Here is a 15,581-nt window from a genome sequence, read left to right as displayed (position 1 = left end):
AAATTTACAAACGCAACGATTGGTTTTTACCTAATCAATCATGTAACTTTGTTGTCCCTGCGGTTTGCTGTGCCCTTCTAGGCCTACTTAGACGACAGTGTAGTGACACATTCGTCTTATAACAACACATCTGCATGTGTTAAAATAATGTGTCAACAGATGAGTGGTAATAAGCGGTAAAAGCTGAGAGCTGAAATTAACTATAAAATGAGTACCGCCTATTCAGTAGGCACACGGATACATTTCAATGATACACTGCGCATTATGGGTAAGGTAGTTTCTTCAGCGTTACTAATCCATTCATAAACTCACACGTGGAACTTCAATTCCCAGCTACGGACATTTGTGCAACCTCGGAGGCGCGCCGTTTGGTAACTGAGAGGAATTATTTTGGATGCGTTTGAGTATCACTATCAGTGTAAAGTTGGGGCAAGTATCTCCACCACAGTGTACTGTAAAATCCTGAAGCCAGTGTTCATGTAATTTACCCATACGTGCTGCCTGAAACACGCCAGAATGTACTTTTGCCGGTTGCTGAGGTGTGTTAAACGTGTGGTATCCACTGGAGGCACGACTAAACGGATCCCTCGGTGCACTTGCCTCTTTTTGAAGAACTTCTCTACTTACCATGCCTTGACATCTCCAAAGAGAAACAGCCCGTACAGCTCGGTGGACAGTGAGCGCTACTCTTCTCTCGTCAAGTCTGTGCTGTCCTCTAAGGTCAGCTCCCAAACCCCCGAGACCCTAGAGGAGGAGAACGAACGCATTTATGGACCTGTTGTCAAAGCCCAAACAACAAGGTCAGAGCCCAGAGTGCCTAAAATCCGCCATCCCTTCCTTAACTGCGACGGGACTTATACAGCCGGAGAGCCTGAGCCAGGACCTCCTACCCAGATTGTGTTGAAACGGGGGAAAAACAGGTCGTCGGTCCCAAGTGTGAGCCGCATTCTTCAACAGACACTTTCCCCTGAGCAGATGTTCTACCTGGAGAGATGGAAGAGGAGGATGATAGCAAAGCTGGGAGAGGAAGGCTTCAAAGAGTACACTGAGAGTAAGTTTTGTGAACTGAATGTAATAAAAGGTAATTTCACAGTGTCAAGTGTGTATGGGGTGAGACTCATCGCAAAGATAAAGGATTCCAGGCATGCTAAACAAAGTGAAAATTTAAAGTGTGATTTCCTTGCACAGCCTGATGAATGTGACCCAAAGTTGCTCTTCTTCTTGTTTTAAATCAGCTTTATTTAGGCAAGGGAAGCTTTTCCATACAGCTGTGGAGGACATGCTGACGTCAGGTGCAACACTGAAGCACACAGATCCTGCAGAGACGTCAGAGAGTCCACCTGAGGTCGAGGGCTACATGGAGAGCATCGCTCACATACTGGAGGATGTCAGCGGAGTGAGAGCTATTGAGAGCACTGTGCAGCACGGGACACTCAATTATCTGGGTATTGTGGATTGTGTGGCCCGCTACAGGTAAATGCCCTGATGAGTTGAAGACAGGTAGACTGTACTCTCTGATTTTCCTGTTTCCTCTGTTCCTTCACGGTCCGATGTTCTCGTCCTCAGGGGGGTTCTGTGTGTTATTGACTGGAAGACCTCAGAGAAACCCAAGCCCTACATCAGTAACACGTATGACAACCCTCTCCAGGTGGCGGCTTATGTCGGGGCTTTGAACAACGATGACAACTACAAATACCAGGTGCTGCACTGAGATTAATTAGAAGATGATTAGGGATGGGACGATATCGAAATCCAATATATCGCAATACACAAATGTGACAATACAGCAGAAAAATGAATCGCAATATTAGCTACATTTTATTCTGCTGTAGTAATTGCAAATGAGACGGCTTGTCCATTACAATTTCACAATCTGTCCATTGAAATTATATTATTTGCACTTTGTAATGACTTTTCAAAATTGTTGTTTTCATTCTAGCAAGCCAATGGCATTGTTACTAAGATATGTGGCTCAAAAATAAACATGTCATTTAACTTTTATTACATCATATCATGGTTCAATTGAATTGTGAACCCCATATTGCGTATTGAATCGTATCATGAGATGAGCAGATTGTCCCTTCCCTAATGATGATCATTCCTTTCACTGCTTTTCTACTACACTCTCTATCAGTGTTTCTCAACCTGAGCTCAGGGTCGCCTGGGGAGTTGTAAGAGGATTTATGGACTCTTATAAAATGTTTGTACAAGTGTGTCACCATGATTTTAATCTTTGTGATGCAAACTTGTTTCTAAGGGAAATTATTAATATTTGCATGGTCTAGTCTTCTGGCAATAATTAATCAAGTAAAATGGCCTTAACAGGGAAGATGAAAGTCATTATTTATTGTCAAAGTTCAGCTGTTACCTCATTTTCAGGGTCACAAGCTGAAAAGATTGAGTGCCGCTGCTGTTTCTTGCCTGTGCCTGATCTGCGTTTTGTTTTTGTGTCTCTGCAGGTTGAAAATGGACTCATTGTGGTGGCCTACAAAGACGGCTCACCTGCCCACACTCATCCGTTGAGCTCAGAGAAGATTGTGGAGTACTGGGAAAGGTGGCTGGTTCGCCTTGAAGAGTTTGTGGAGAAGAGGTGAAGGACGTCACATTGCAGCCACAGCTTAGCCTCGACTCCGGGGATGTTTCAGTGTGATAGGATAACAGAACGTTCTGTACATTGTGTTGATATAACTCTTTACGTTTTCAGATTCAAATGTAGTTTGTTTTTTTATCCCTTCCAAAAAATGTTCTTCCATAAACCTGCACCACAGGAGTCTGAACAAAACAGCCATATAAATAATCCATTAAATACAATAATCCAATTGTTTTTCTATCTCTATCTCTTATTTAAAATCCAGTAAAGCTTCAAGTTTATTTTGTTGGACAAGATATTACAGAGATAGAAATGCAAGGGCATGTCATGCTTCAGGATCCAAACCCGTACAGTCATAATTACAACACCAGATATGTAAGCCATGGAAAACAGTTATCTTTCAGTCAAGGCAACTGAGCAATACAGCTCGAAGGATAATATGCTCCCACGCTACTGGGGGGTGAAAACTTGAGCTTCCAATTTCTGCCAAGTCAGCATTTTCAGTTCAAACTTTCCCAGGCTAGAAATGATATTAGGTCAGATTCAGAAGGTGCTGGTAACATGTATTCTAAGGGACTGTCATCAGTAAATGTGGATACAAAGGATAAAACATCAGCTTTTAATAGTAAAACTGTAATAACATTGTAGCTCTCAAGTAAAGCGCTTATGAACTGTTGAAAACAAACCAGGCTGCCCTGTATGAGGGGTCTTCAGTGAAGCCCAGGTTTGTGAAGAGCCTGTAGGACACGAGGTTCTCCTCCTCTATGAAGCAGTACACTGGAAAGCCCTGAGCATGCAGTTTCTTGGCCATGGTGCTGACCAGGAGTTTGGCGTAACCTTTCCCTCGGTGCTCCGGCAGAGTGTACAACACGCCCATGGCGCAAGATGCGTCGGTCAGAATCCAGGCCACGGGCTGCCTTTCTGCGTCCAGCACGCAGCAGGAGGGGAAGTGGGCGATCAAGTCCCATAACATCCGGCCGCTGCCCCCGTTCTGGCCAAACTTCCACGTCTGATTCACCAGGCCAACGTGCGATTCTTCCAGTGAGCCTAATGAGACTCCCGAGCTGATGCAAAACAGAGCAGATGACTTTTGAGATCAGAAATCCAATAAAAATTAATGCAATGATTATGTCTCACCCTGGAATTAAAATACTATATATGTAGATAGGCAATACCTGTCTATAGAGGGAAGGTTGGATATGTCCTCTAGTTTCATCTTGTGACACACTGCCACTTTGCTCCCGGACACGTTTCTCTCTGAAGCCACCGCCTTCACTGTCTCCTCATGGCAAAGATCTATTGCTGGGAGTGATCAACATTTCTTTTTTTTTGTAATGGAAAAGCACTTCACATATTTTTGAAACTTTCTTTTTCATTCTTTTGTTCAGAAAATGTATCACTCAGGCAGGATTAAGGCCTGCCTTCATTCAGCATATTCAAGGAGTACTGAGATTTCAACCTCATTTCCAAACCATAAAAATGAAAATCTTGATGTGTTATGAAAGCTCAGGTCACCAATTTGCTCTAACATGGCACAGCAGGCAATTAAATGAACACTTGAAGTGTTCTGTTTTGATGTGAATCCCTGTTTTGATTGCTCTCAAAACCCTTTCTCTCTCCTTAGCTCTTACTCCATTTCTTGTCCCAGCACTTTGCTCTTATTGTCTTATGCTCATTGGAATATTGTAATGGCACTGAGGCCCTGACCTTTGCACTCATTTTGGTTGTATTTTTGATCTGCGTATTGAAGCTTATTCTACTGTTGATCTCGTTGTACTTTGCTGTAGATAAGAGCTTCAGCTAAATGTGTAATACCTACATTTAATGTAAATGATATGCCAAAAAAGTGGTGAGACAGGTGGTTCCACACTCATTCACTGATTCTATATTTATCCAGGATAAGGAGGAGAGTTGTAATTCTTCAATTCTGCCATTATCTTTAAATTATCTGACATTCTGCTGTACATTGTTGCTTTAAAGGTGTCAGTTTAAATGCTTAGATCTGGAAGTTATAATTTTATGGGAGAGGCAAAGAAAGAACAAAAGTGCATTGTTATTACCAAAACAAAGGTACTTGGTCCAATTCAAAACGTTTGCCTTCCTTATGGTTTCTTTTAGAATAGCTTCATCAATTGCAAAAACCCACGAGTCTTTAAAGAGGTCATCCTTCTGTAAGAACAATGAGATTTTATAAGTAAGCTATAATGGGAAGAGAGGTTAACAAGATCGATATTTAATTCATACTATTAGTTACCTGTTCATATTGTGGTTGGCAGACAATGACACTGAAGTCTGGCCAGTGGTCCACTAAAATATTTATAGGGTATGATCCAAGTCTGTTTCTGAGCACCAAATGACTGTAAACCTTAGAAATGAAACAGGAATTACGGTTTTAACGGTTTTTTTAAGGAGCATAATTAGGCAAAATGAGGAAGTCGCTATTCAAAAAAATGTAACTTAAGCATAATAAAAACAGCCTAGATTGGTCATTAACTTGCAAATATAAAATGAGACTTATCAGTAATTATAAGAATTAGATTTGACTTGCCACACCTGTTGTGACTGAGGTAAAAACCTCCTCAGTTGAGTCTCAGCCACTTTCAGCTGCTCTCCAGTCAGTTCCATGGCAGACGAGGCTGCTTTCTTTCCAGCCTTCACTAAAGCGTGAAGACAGATTTCAAACCCTGCTTCTCTGCGAGAGTGGCGGCAGGTCTAAACATGTCAGACTGGCATGAACAGTTGAACCAACGTGCCTTCCCACACGTTAGTACGACTGGAGCAGGTTTACCAACCAAACAACCGCCGTACGATTTTAAGAATCAAGAACCTAGTGAAAATATGTTGTTTTAATAAGGACACGTTTATAATCTTACACGCATTTAGGAGACGGAAGCAAACACTGTCAATACTTCTTTTGCACAGTAGCCGAGTGTGATTGAGGCTCTCTGGCGGTGAAATTGGAGAACTAGTTCTGGTTTTGGTTTTGGGGCGATGAATAATCCGCCGCCGAGCGAGAGGCTTTTCAAAATAAAAGTAGCGCGGTTCATTTTTCAGCGAGGAGGCAAAATAATTCACAATCTCACGGTTTATTTTTCGAGGGGTACATTTTAAACTCATTTTAATATTGCAGTAGGCATGTACAAACCTAGGCACAAATTACAATTTTCATATAAGTTGTGGGTGGCATAATGAAAGACCGACTGGCCAAAGCATGTCTATGCATCTGATCTCTGCCCTTATTATCGAGCTCAATTGTAAGTAAAAGTAAAATTACTGACTTCAAAAATACTTAAAAAAGTTCAAGCTAATCAATTACAGTAATAAGAGTAAAATGTAATTTGTTACTTCTGCCCTTGGTTTGCTATGAAGAATAAAAGACATGCAATAAACCTTTTAGTTATAGTGCAACATTGTAACCATATTTCTATTCAATAGGAAACTTTTTCCAACACTAAAAATGTCTGCATGATATCTCAACTGTTCATGTGGTTGCAAGAACATGATTAATGCACTGACAAACAAAACATCAGGCTACAAACTACAGGCACAGAAACATGAACATTTACATTAGATCAACAGATTGGAATTTACTGGTCGCTGGTGTCCACAAACACTGACTGACTCGGGTGAAGAGGAAAAGAAAACAAATCAAAAGTTGAATTCAAACCAGGCTGCCCTGTATGAGGGGTCTTCAGTGAAGCCCAGGTTTGTGAAGAGCCTGTGGGACACGAGGTTCTCCTCCTCTATGAAGCAGTACACTGGGAAGCCCTGAGCATGCAGTTTCTTGGCCATGGCGCTGACCAGGAGTTTGGCGTAACCTTTCCCTCGGTGCTCCGGCAGAGTGTACAAGATGCCCAAGGCGCAGTAATCATACACCAGAATCCAGGACACCGGCTGACCCTGGCCATCTGTGATGCAGCACGAGGGGAAGTTGCTAATGAGGTTTTGAATGTTCCTGTACCCCTGCTTGTTCCCTCCAAACTTCCACATTTTATTCACTAATTCAACGTGGGAATCGTTGAGAGGTGACATCCTTGATTCCAGCTCGCTGTGAATTTGGAAAAGGAAGGAAAGATTACAATTTCAGCTTCATCTGACTGAAGAAAAAAAATGATTTTACCTTTTTCCAGGTGAGATTGAGCTGAAACATCTACACATAGCCTTTAACCTACATGTTTTTTTTACAAGCACAATAACTGAGCCTACCTGTCAACTGCTGATGGGGGCAGAGTGCTACAGTCTGGCAAATACATGAGATGCACCAAAGTATAGAGCCGGTTATTGACGCCTCTGGCAGAGGACATCTCTCTGAACATGGGGGCATGGGAAAAATCACATCCTGTGGAACAAAAGATTGGCACAGACTATTTAAGGAAATAACAAGGTTCCGCACACACGTGTCCTCTTTACACATTAAAATTTACTGGTCAACGTTTCGGTACAGACTATTTATATACCATTAAGGTATTTGTTTGACACTGCCGCAGTTGACTTGTGTTCAGCTGAGGTTTAATTTAATGAAGGATTCACTACAGTGCTCTGAACTCACCTCCGATTAAGAAATAAGTGCTCCAGTCAACTGCATTCTCCTCTGTCAGCATTCTTCTCAAGATCTGCTCATCCATGCTGTAGTATGTCACCTTTTTCATGAACTCTATAGCATGCTTGTTCTATGAAATAAACAGTTTAGCAGCACCTGATGCACAAAAAAATGGCAACTTACCTGGTAAAGCTCAAAATTCAAGTTATTTAATGCAACGTGAACTCACCTTGGGGTCAGGTCGGCAAATGATGACCTTAAAATCAGGCCATGTATCAACAACTACCTCCAGTGTATTAGGTTTGTTCCTGTTCATAGCATACAAGAATCCATACACCTATAAACACAGAAAATAAAGCTGCAATGGCTGCATTTACAAATAGCCTTTACTTTGGTTGCTGACATAATGAGAAATAGTGAATACTTTCACTTGGATGGCCTACCTTAAAACTTTTCGGTAAATGCTTTAGCAGCACTCCTTCAGCGATTTGTAGTTCCTCTGTATTTAGGGTCTTCATGTTGGAGTAGTTGTTAAATGTAACAGCTTCTCCTGTGTAAAGAAAGACTCAGGGCAGTAGTTCAATCTCGATAAATCATTAACAGTCTGACATCAATGTTTGACATATAAACTACGCCTACACAAGGAGATGTATGGAAATTTTATGAATAATAACTGTCGGGATCTGCAGTTTTGCAACCGCTGTCTTCTTACGTTATTTATTTTGCTGTTGTCTCTAGAGTGACTGGAAAATTCCGCTACAGTAGTGTACAGTTACTGTCAAGGCAGGCCGAAAAATGTGGCTTCCGGTCAATGTTTTCCAAAATAAAAGCCTTATTGGCGACCATTGCCATTATCATGTGGACCAGCGTCAAACTAGCCAGAATCAAAAATATAATTTCAAAATAAAACCCTTATTAATGAAGATATGTCAAAAAGTGTTTTGAGTGATGCAAAGTACCAAAATGAATTATATATCGTAGGAATCTGTAGTAATACAATAAAAATACAGTTGTCGCCCCCCCCCAAATATCCTTTCACAGTATTCATACCCATATGGGCCTATGAAAGATGGCAGATAGGACTGCTGAAAATACACAAAGAATCACAACACATACTGCCAAAAAAATCATTTAATAAACACTGGGATGATTGGGGTACAGACAGCAACAGATGATCAATACCTATATAATTTTATCATTCGTAGGGTTAGGTTTAGTGATGCTATTACATAGGAAGAGAGACAGACACATTCATTCAAGTTACAAACAAAATGAAGTGCAAGACAGAATGGAGATGTTCCAGGTTATATACCAGGTTACTCCTCTATACTGCTATATTGCATAGGTCATTCCACGGTCTGCAATGTTAACACTTTCATAGGTTATTCAACTTAGCATGTGGTCAGGTAACATATGCAGAAAATTAAAATGCTAGGGACCATTTTGTGGTTCATCTGAACAATTCAAAATGCGTGAAGGTTATATTCTGCAAACAAAGCTGAAATCGAACATTTCCCCCGTAGTGCTCTTCCTACTGGCACGTCTGCTCCTTCAACTCAATACTATGCAACCATGGACGGCTCCACACTGTAAATGTGCATTGGTAAGGCTGAGGGAAAAGAAAGGACATAAGTTTGGAAAACACATTATATATACATACAGATTTTTAGCAACTGAAGGTCTCTAAATTCTCAGGCTTTGTATTAATTTACCAGTGAAGTCTATAGGCCTCCTGATAATAATGAAACAAGCTCATGACAGTGATTTCAGCCTTGCTGGTGTGATAGATTGATACTGTATAGAGCTAAAATGTGTCCTTTCAGTGGCCCTGGTTCTGGAAGTAAATTTCCCATTCATTTTCTCCGTAGGCATTTACGTAAATCCCGATATGCAGAGTTTTAAGCTTTGAATCAAACCAACCGGTTATAAGATGAATCATGCGCTTATAACAATAGATTGATAGATATATGAACACAAAATAAAAGGCAAGGGTGCAAGATTTACACATAATGTTTTTTTAAGAGGGAACAAACTATTCTTCCCATAAGGAAGTGAAAAGGTCATTGCTTCCCTTCCCCCATTTTAAACATTGATACTAAATAATAGTGGGTGTTTCAAAAGTAGGTATACATTTATACATTATTATTACTCATTGTATAATTATTTTTCCTGTTTCCAGGTACATCTTTTGTTACAAACTAACGCTTAATTATTTTGTTAAATGACGAAGATTATAGAGCTTGCTTTTTATTATTAGTAAAATTTGTATGCCTACTTTTAAAACACCTGTTATCATTTTGAATATACTGTAATTTTGATTGGTGGGAACTCGCTGAACTTCTGGGTAGTGTAGTATTTCACAAGGAGCTTGGGAATAAAACAACTTCTTAACAATAAAGTTAATCATGCAGTAGTAGAAGTTATTTGCACATCCACTTGATTGGTGCAGGTGCATGAGGGAAAATATCAAACTTGGTAAAGAGAACTGTGCACACTGCTCTTGCAACGCCACAAGCTATTTTAATGAACATAGTGGTGAAAGACCGAATGGTCTGTTCGTACTGTAAATGTTAGTACTGTGTTCATTAAAATAACTCATGTGGTGTTGCAAGCGCAGTGTGCAGAGTTCTCTTTACCAAGCTTAACAACAAAGTTGTTAGTTGTTTCACAATCAGATAACTCGTGGTAAGTCTAGCTTACACCGTTAAAACATTGTGGCAAATAATCAAATTCCCAATGGCAAAAATGAATAGGAAATTGACTTCCCGAACCCGACATTTCAGCTCTTTAATGAAGTCATTACCCGAGCCATTTCTGGGTCTTCATGGATGTTGCACGTTTCATCAACACCGCTCTTCCTGCAGGGCGTCTTCCCCATTTGCACGGTGATAAGGTACTTCATGCCAGCTACCACCTGTAGGGGGGAGTGGGTGAGACATGACATGTCAGGGGGTAGATCCTCATGAAAACACAACTACAGCCTAATCCTATAATACAGTTCAGAAGGATAGGCTACTATACAAATATCACAGCAAAACTGCCAGTCCCTATAAAAGAATAGAGTGATCACAGCAAAATACTAAAGGGATATTAGAGTGATACAAAAATACCATTATACCACCCGTTTAAAGTGCCATGAAGTCACTTTAAACTCACTATTGCTTACCACAGACACACTATAGGCCTACTGTAAGTACGTGAATAGTATGGGGACACGACAATACTATTAGGTCCAATAAAAGTTACTATGAACTCACTACTGTACCCAGGACACCCCATTAGTCCCTTTAGGAATATTATAGTGATTTAATTTCAGGTGAGGTCCAGGATGCTTGTTATTTCACTGTCTGACAAACCCTATGGTGAAATACACATATGGTTAAAAGTGAGGAAAGATAAGAAAAGTAAATATCCCTGAGGAAATAGAACTATAATAATCCTATAAGGATATAATCCAATGATACTACACAGATATCACAGCAAAACTAAAATATGTCATGCCTGTATAGCACAGGAAATACTTTAGTAACCTAATATCATAGAACATTTAAAAACACGATAAAAAAAATACGACGTACGATAACGTCATCATAAACTCACTATCGAGTACCACAGACACACTATAGGCTAAATCAGTGGGATTATAGGAATATTATAGTGACACCATAGGAGATAGAAAATAAGCACTAAGTAAGATAAAGTCGTTATAAACTCACTATTACACACCACAGACACAGCCCACGTCCCTGTAGGAGTAGTGTAACTTAATGAGTTTTTGTTTGGGATAATCCCAAATTGGTGGGCGGCCTTCACCTACAGGCCTAAAGAGTAATGGCTGTCCTTTTCGCAACGCAGCCTCCATATAAACTGGATGGTCTTTACGGGCAGGCCAGGACCAGGGGCTTTCGTCAGTCTGCATAAATTCACAAGTCCAGATGATAAATCGCTAACCTGTTTTTGCGCCCTGATCACTTGGGCCACCTGGCTGAGGTACATGTCGTTGCTTCCTTTGTTGTGCTGCACCACGGCGAACTTCAGGGCATTCTGCACCCCCTCGTCATTGACATTTGCGTCCGTCCATCCTCCCACCATGGCGGCCATCCCCACGGCGAAGACCGCCGCAAATATGGAAACGGTTAACTTCAAACTCATGTTTCTCTAGTCACGACAACGGTTTGGAGAAGTGGAACCAAAACAACAGCTCAGGACCCCAGACGCTTATTATATAAACACCGATGTCGGGGCTGGGCTGCGCTGTGCTGTGGGGGCGGGGTCTGAGGCAAACCGTCATCCAATCTCTGCGGGGCAAACCCAGATAACCTCACTTGTTTGTTTCCCAATCGCCGGTGTGTTCGTTTTCTACACCGGTGCGACCGCAGTGACGGTATGATACAATACTTCCATGGGTGTAACTCTTGAGACAGTTGCCTAGCCCAGCGGTGGAGGTTTGAACCGTGTATCTCATTGCTAAGGTATGTTAAAAAGAGTGAAACGTATACCGACTGGAAAACTCCAGTGAATCAAAGTAATTTCACCGAATTTCACACATTTCCAAGTGCAATGTGGAAATTGAACCTTTTTTGGCTTCTGTCCCAGACCAGAAGCCAAGCAGCCTGTGGGCACTCACCTTTGGAACGGCACAATGCAGAGACTTCATGTTTTGAAGTAAGTTGCCTATTTTAACACAAATCCTGCCCTATGAATGCATTCAGATCAATGCTGTGTGTGTGTGTGTTTACAGTCAGGTTTTATTTTCATCCAAACTTTGCAGACAAGCTTTCTTCAGTTTGGATGCTGCTCACCAACAGCTTCTAATTGGGTCAGGTGTGGCAGCCGGGGGCATCCTGGCATATCTGTTACTGAAACGAAGAGAAGTCAAAAGTATTCCTCTGGGTGAAGGATGGTGGGGAGCAGGAGAGAAGCCGCTGTCAGAGGAGGATAAGATCTATCCCTTTGAGGTGCAAACCTCAGATGAAGAGATCGAGGTAATTTAGGGCCATTTGGACAAACTTTCATCAATTTCTAAGAGTTATATTGTTAAGAAAACATGCACTGGTTTCTGTGAAGCAATCAAAAAATACTCTTATTCTTCAGGACCTTCACGAGCGCATTGACAGAACACGCTACACTGATCCTTTAGAAGATGGCTGCTTCCAATATGGCTTCAACTCCACCTATCTCAAGAAAGTGGTTTCCTACTGGAGGCATGAGTTTGACTGGAAAAAGCAGGTGGCAGTGATCAACAAGTATCCACACTTCAAAACCAGAATAGAAGGTAAGCCCAGCCCAATGCTGAATCAACATGGTTTTATATGCCATCTACAGTGCTCCACTAGTTTAAATCTTTAGTCCAGAGTCATTCCACAATACAGAATCCATTTTTCTTTTCATTAATGCTAATGCAGGGTTGGACGTGCACTTCATCCATGTGCGGCCACCACATCGCGAGGGCCAGCGGGTTCTGCCCCTCATGCTCGTTCACGGCTGGCCCGGCTCCTTCTACGAGTTCTACAAGATTCTGCCACTGCTCACAGAGACCCAAGGTGGCCTTGCGTTTGAGGTCATATGCCCATCCATCCCTGGCTACGGTTTCTCCGAAGCCCCTCATAAACAAGGTGAATACTAAATAAAAGTTAAAACATTTGGTTTGAGCAGCAGATTTTTACGGTTGTGCCTCTTGCACCTCTCCAGGATTTGACAGTCTTGCTGCTGCCCGAGTTTTCCTGACGCTGATGGAGCGTTTGGGATTCTCCCAGTTCTATCTGCAGGGAGGCGACTGGGGCTCGCTCATCACCACCAACATGGCACAGATGAAGCCACAGTAAGAGAACTGGCTAAACAAGGCGTTTACAGAAACATGTGTTACCTTATTGCCTTGGAATTTCCACCACCCACTTGTTTCCCCAAAGAGGTTATTGTGAAATTCTTAGTCATATAGTGGAACACTGCCTGCAGTGTGCAAAAGTGCACAATTTACTGAAAAACAACTGGTGACTCTGCAAATTCATGGAGACCATGAACATACTGCGGCTTGTGGGTACTTTTGCCAACACAAGAACATTGTATCAACTTGGATTTATTCATGCATTTTAAGTAATGATCAATAATCTGTACTCAATCCAGAGGAATTCCTGAGGACAAAATTGTACCACAGATGTCAAATCACAAAATCACAAAAATGTCCTAAAAGCTTCAATCTTAAGTGAAATTTTGTGATTTATTTCCCAATCTATCTTTTTCAGGTGTGTGAAAGGTCTCCATCTGAACATGTTTATGTCAAGGAAGGGGTTCAAAGTGATGTTGTCCCTCCTGATTGGTCCCTACCTGCCCTTCCTGGTGGGCTTCACTCGTGAAGATGTCCACCGGTTGTTCCCTTTCTTAGAGAAGAACGTCTATGAGATCCTGAGGGAAACGGGCTACTTTCATATCCAGGCCACTAAACCAGACACTGCAGGTGGGAACACACACAACCATGAAATAGGATCACAAATTCAGACGGTCACATTGACACTGCTTATAGACCAAAGAACAACGTGTATGAAAGGTGAACTCTTGGTTATGGCTTTCCACTCTCCTTCACATGCTTTTGTACTGGACTTAAAGATATGGGTTCCAGCAAATGAAATGTGACACAGGCTGCTATTCATTTCTTGCAAAACTCATTAATTAGTATTTGCTAGTTGATCTCAGTGTACCATCATTTCAGTTCTTGACAAAGCTTTAATCCTGTGCACAGGCTGTGGAATGAATGACTCTCCTGTTGGCTTGGCTGCCTACATTCTGGAGAAGTTTTCCACCTGGACTGACCTCAAGAACAAAGACCTGGTAGATGGTGGATTGGAGAGGTATAACAGGGCATTTTCAGTCTTGTCTTTTTAGATTTGATTATTTTTTTTATTGTGGTTTTAATGCACAGGTTTGTTATCTCACTGAATCATTTTTCTTGTTGCAAAAAGACAAAAAAACTCTTGACAATCTTGCCGTAAATTAACAGAAGCTAGAGTACAAAAGCAACTTGGGTTATCTGATTGGTCCTGGTTGTAGTGAATCATAAAATGTTGCATTTTGTACAGGAAATTCAGCCTGGATGACCTCCTGACCAACGTCATGATCTACTGGACCACAGGCTCCATAGTCTCTTCCATGCGCTTCTACAAAGAGAACGTCAAGACTAATATTGACAAAAGAGTGGATTCAGGGTATGTGGCCCAGTGTGCTTTAATTTTGCAATTTTGGCTATCTTTGTATCCTTGTGTAATAACTTAAGGTTTGCTCTTTTGTCTTAGGACTGGGATATTTGTGCCCACTGGACTGGCTGCCTTCCCCAGTGAGCTGATGCACTGTCCTCGTTCGTGGGCAGAAATTAGGTATCGAAACATCTACTCCTACTCCTTCATGCCTCAAGGAGGCCACTTTGCTGCCTTTGAGGAGCCCCAGCTGCTCGCCAACGACTTTCTCCAGTTTGTTAAGAAAGTGGAGAAGCTGTAAGCCTGTTAATGCACTCAAACCAATGTAATAATGGCACATTTGTTTTTGTTTTTTTTGTTATATTGCTGTCATATTTGATTTTGATTCATCATTCCAAATGGGGGCACATCTGCACATCCTTGCCACTCCTGTCCCTCCAACACCACCTTGCACCTTACCGCTGGCTTTAAAATTGCTGCATTGATTTGTAGATATTATATATTCAGGGTTCCCACACTTATTTTACAATTACAAAACGTTTCCATAACAGATTTTCATGACTGTGGACTGTAACTTAAAGAATGCAACACTTGAATTTATTTAATTCTTTAAAGTTGAAAAAATAAAAATAAAATGTGAACAAAAATGCCTTCTGTAGTTTTTGCCTCACCTAAGGAATACATTTCATTTGCACAAATATGATGCCAAACATTGATTACATTTTGATTTACAGGGAAATGTTCTGAGTTACATGAAAATATTTTGCAAGACATGATATTGCCTGAAAGCGTATAGTTACTGCTACTATTAGCAATTTACCTTGGTCACTTAATCCCACTTGCTGGTTAGCTAGCAACAAATGTTGATATAAGCTTTGCATAGCAAGAGGTTGGAATCGCTCAACAATCTCTTGCAGCAACCACTTTGCAGTCTGACCAGTTGCATTTTAGTCTACTAATTTTTGTCCCATTTTTCCAAATTAGTCCTGTAATTATTTAAGTTTTCAATTTTCCAAAACATTTCCAGGCCTTGAAAACACATTTTCAAATTCCATAACTTTTCCAAGATTTTAATGACCATGGGAACCCTGTATATTAATTCAAGTTTTGATTCATGTTAATGTATGCACTGACATTACTGATACTCCAAAGTCTACAAAAATTGCCATAAAAAACCCCACTAAGCAACATAATGTACTAAAACCCTTTCAAGTACTGTTCATTAAAAAATGTATTGCACCAAAATTGTGTGTGTGAGATTTTT

At 41.0% G+C, this 15,581-nt stretch overlaps 5 protein-coding genes across 7 annotated transcripts; 2 read left to right on the top strand and 3 right to left on the bottom strand.

The window, feature by feature from the left end:
- Nucleotides 1-380: 380 nt before the first annotated feature.
- Nucleotides 381-2,820, top strand: mgme1 (mitochondrial genome maintenance exonuclease 1). The gene is made up of 4 exons (XM_071520001.1): nt 381-1,051; nt 1,236-1,473; nt 1,567-1,699; nt 2,460-2,820. Exons 1-4 carry the CDS (start codon nt 517-519, stop codon nt 2,592-2,594), a joined length of 1,041 nt encoding a protein of 346 aa, XP_071376102.1. The 5' UTR covers nt 381-516; the 3' UTR covers nt 2,595-2,820.
- Nucleotides 2,821-2,858: 38 nt separating this feature from the next.
- LOC139644639 (glycine N-acyltransferase) lies at nt 2,859-5,528 on the bottom strand. The gene is made up of 5 exons (XM_071520118.1): nt 5,144-5,528; nt 4,845-4,955; nt 4,651-4,759; nt 3,766-3,892; nt 2,859-3,654 (listed from the first exon to the last, which is right to left on the bottom strand). The coding sequence occupies exons 1-5, from the start codon at nt 5,213-5,215 to the stop codon at nt 3,255-3,257; spliced, it is 819 nt and encodes a 272-aa protein (XP_071376219.1). The 5' UTR covers nt 5,216-5,528; the 3' UTR covers nt 2,859-3,254.
- Nucleotides 5,529-5,725: 197 nt separating this feature from the next.
- LOC139645486 (glycine N-acyltransferase-like protein 3) lies at nt 5,726-7,864 on the bottom strand. Of its 2 annotated transcripts, XM_071521241.1 has the most exons (6): nt 7,843-7,864; nt 7,574-7,680; nt 7,360-7,467; nt 7,140-7,260; nt 6,797-6,929; nt 5,726-6,638 (listed from the first exon to the last, which is right to left on the bottom strand). In XM_071521241.1, exons 2-6 carry the CDS (start codon nt 7,646-7,648, stop codon nt 6,239-6,241), a joined length of 837 nt encoding a protein of 278 aa, XP_071377342.1. In that variant the 5' UTR covers nt 7,649-7,680; nt 7,843-7,864; the 3' UTR covers nt 5,726-6,238. The 2 variants fall into 2 exon arrangements, with proteins under 2 accessions (XP_071377342.1, XP_071377420.1); XM_071521319.1 differs by having other exon boundaries at nt 7,574-7,848.
- Nucleotides 7,865-8,246: 382 nt separating this feature from the next.
- On the bottom strand, nt 8,247-11,371 carry cst3 (cystatin C (amyloid angiopathy and cerebral hemorrhage)). The gene is made up of 3 exons (XM_071519679.1): nt 11,082-11,371; nt 9,934-10,044; nt 8,247-8,739 (listed from the first exon to the last, which is right to left on the bottom strand). Exons 1-3 carry the CDS (start codon nt 11,280-11,282, stop codon nt 8,662-8,664), a joined length of 390 nt encoding a protein of 129 aa, XP_071375780.1. The 5' UTR covers nt 11,283-11,371; the 3' UTR covers nt 8,247-8,661.
- A 141-nt stretch (nt 11,372-11,512) lies between these two features.
- On the top strand, nt 11,513-15,540 carry ephx5 (epoxide hydrolase 5). 2 transcript variants are annotated; one of them, XM_071519493.1, is made up of 10 exons: nt 11,513-11,602; nt 11,727-11,795; nt 11,902-12,115; nt 12,225-12,405; nt 12,536-12,745; nt 12,822-12,951; nt 13,373-13,584; nt 13,867-13,975; nt 14,204-14,329; nt 14,417-15,540. In XM_071519493.1, the coding sequence occupies exons 2-10, from the start codon at nt 11,773-11,775 to the stop codon at nt 14,616-14,618; spliced, it is 1,407 nt and encodes a 468-aa protein (XP_071375594.1). In that variant the 5' UTR covers nt 11,513-11,602; nt 11,727-11,772; the 3' UTR covers nt 14,619-15,540. The 2 variants fall into 2 exon arrangements, with proteins under 2 accessions (XP_071375594.1, XP_071375664.1); XM_071519563.1 differs by lacking the exon at nt 11,513-11,602 and having other exon boundaries at nt 11,610-11,795.
- Nucleotides 15,541-15,581: the final 41 nt, after the last annotated feature.

This window comes from Centroberyx affinis, unplaced genomic scaffold (assembly GCF_046629955.1).
Source record: "Centroberyx affinis isolate AG114_WGS23_722 - 3 ecotype Tasmania unplaced genomic scaffold, CSIRO-AGI_Caff_v1 ptg000008l_1, whole genome shotgun sequence".
Lineage (NCBI taxonomy): Eukaryota > Metazoa > Chordata > Actinopteri > Beryciformes > Berycidae > Centroberyx > Centroberyx affinis.
This window is presented reverse-complemented; position numbering and strand designations above follow the sequence as displayed.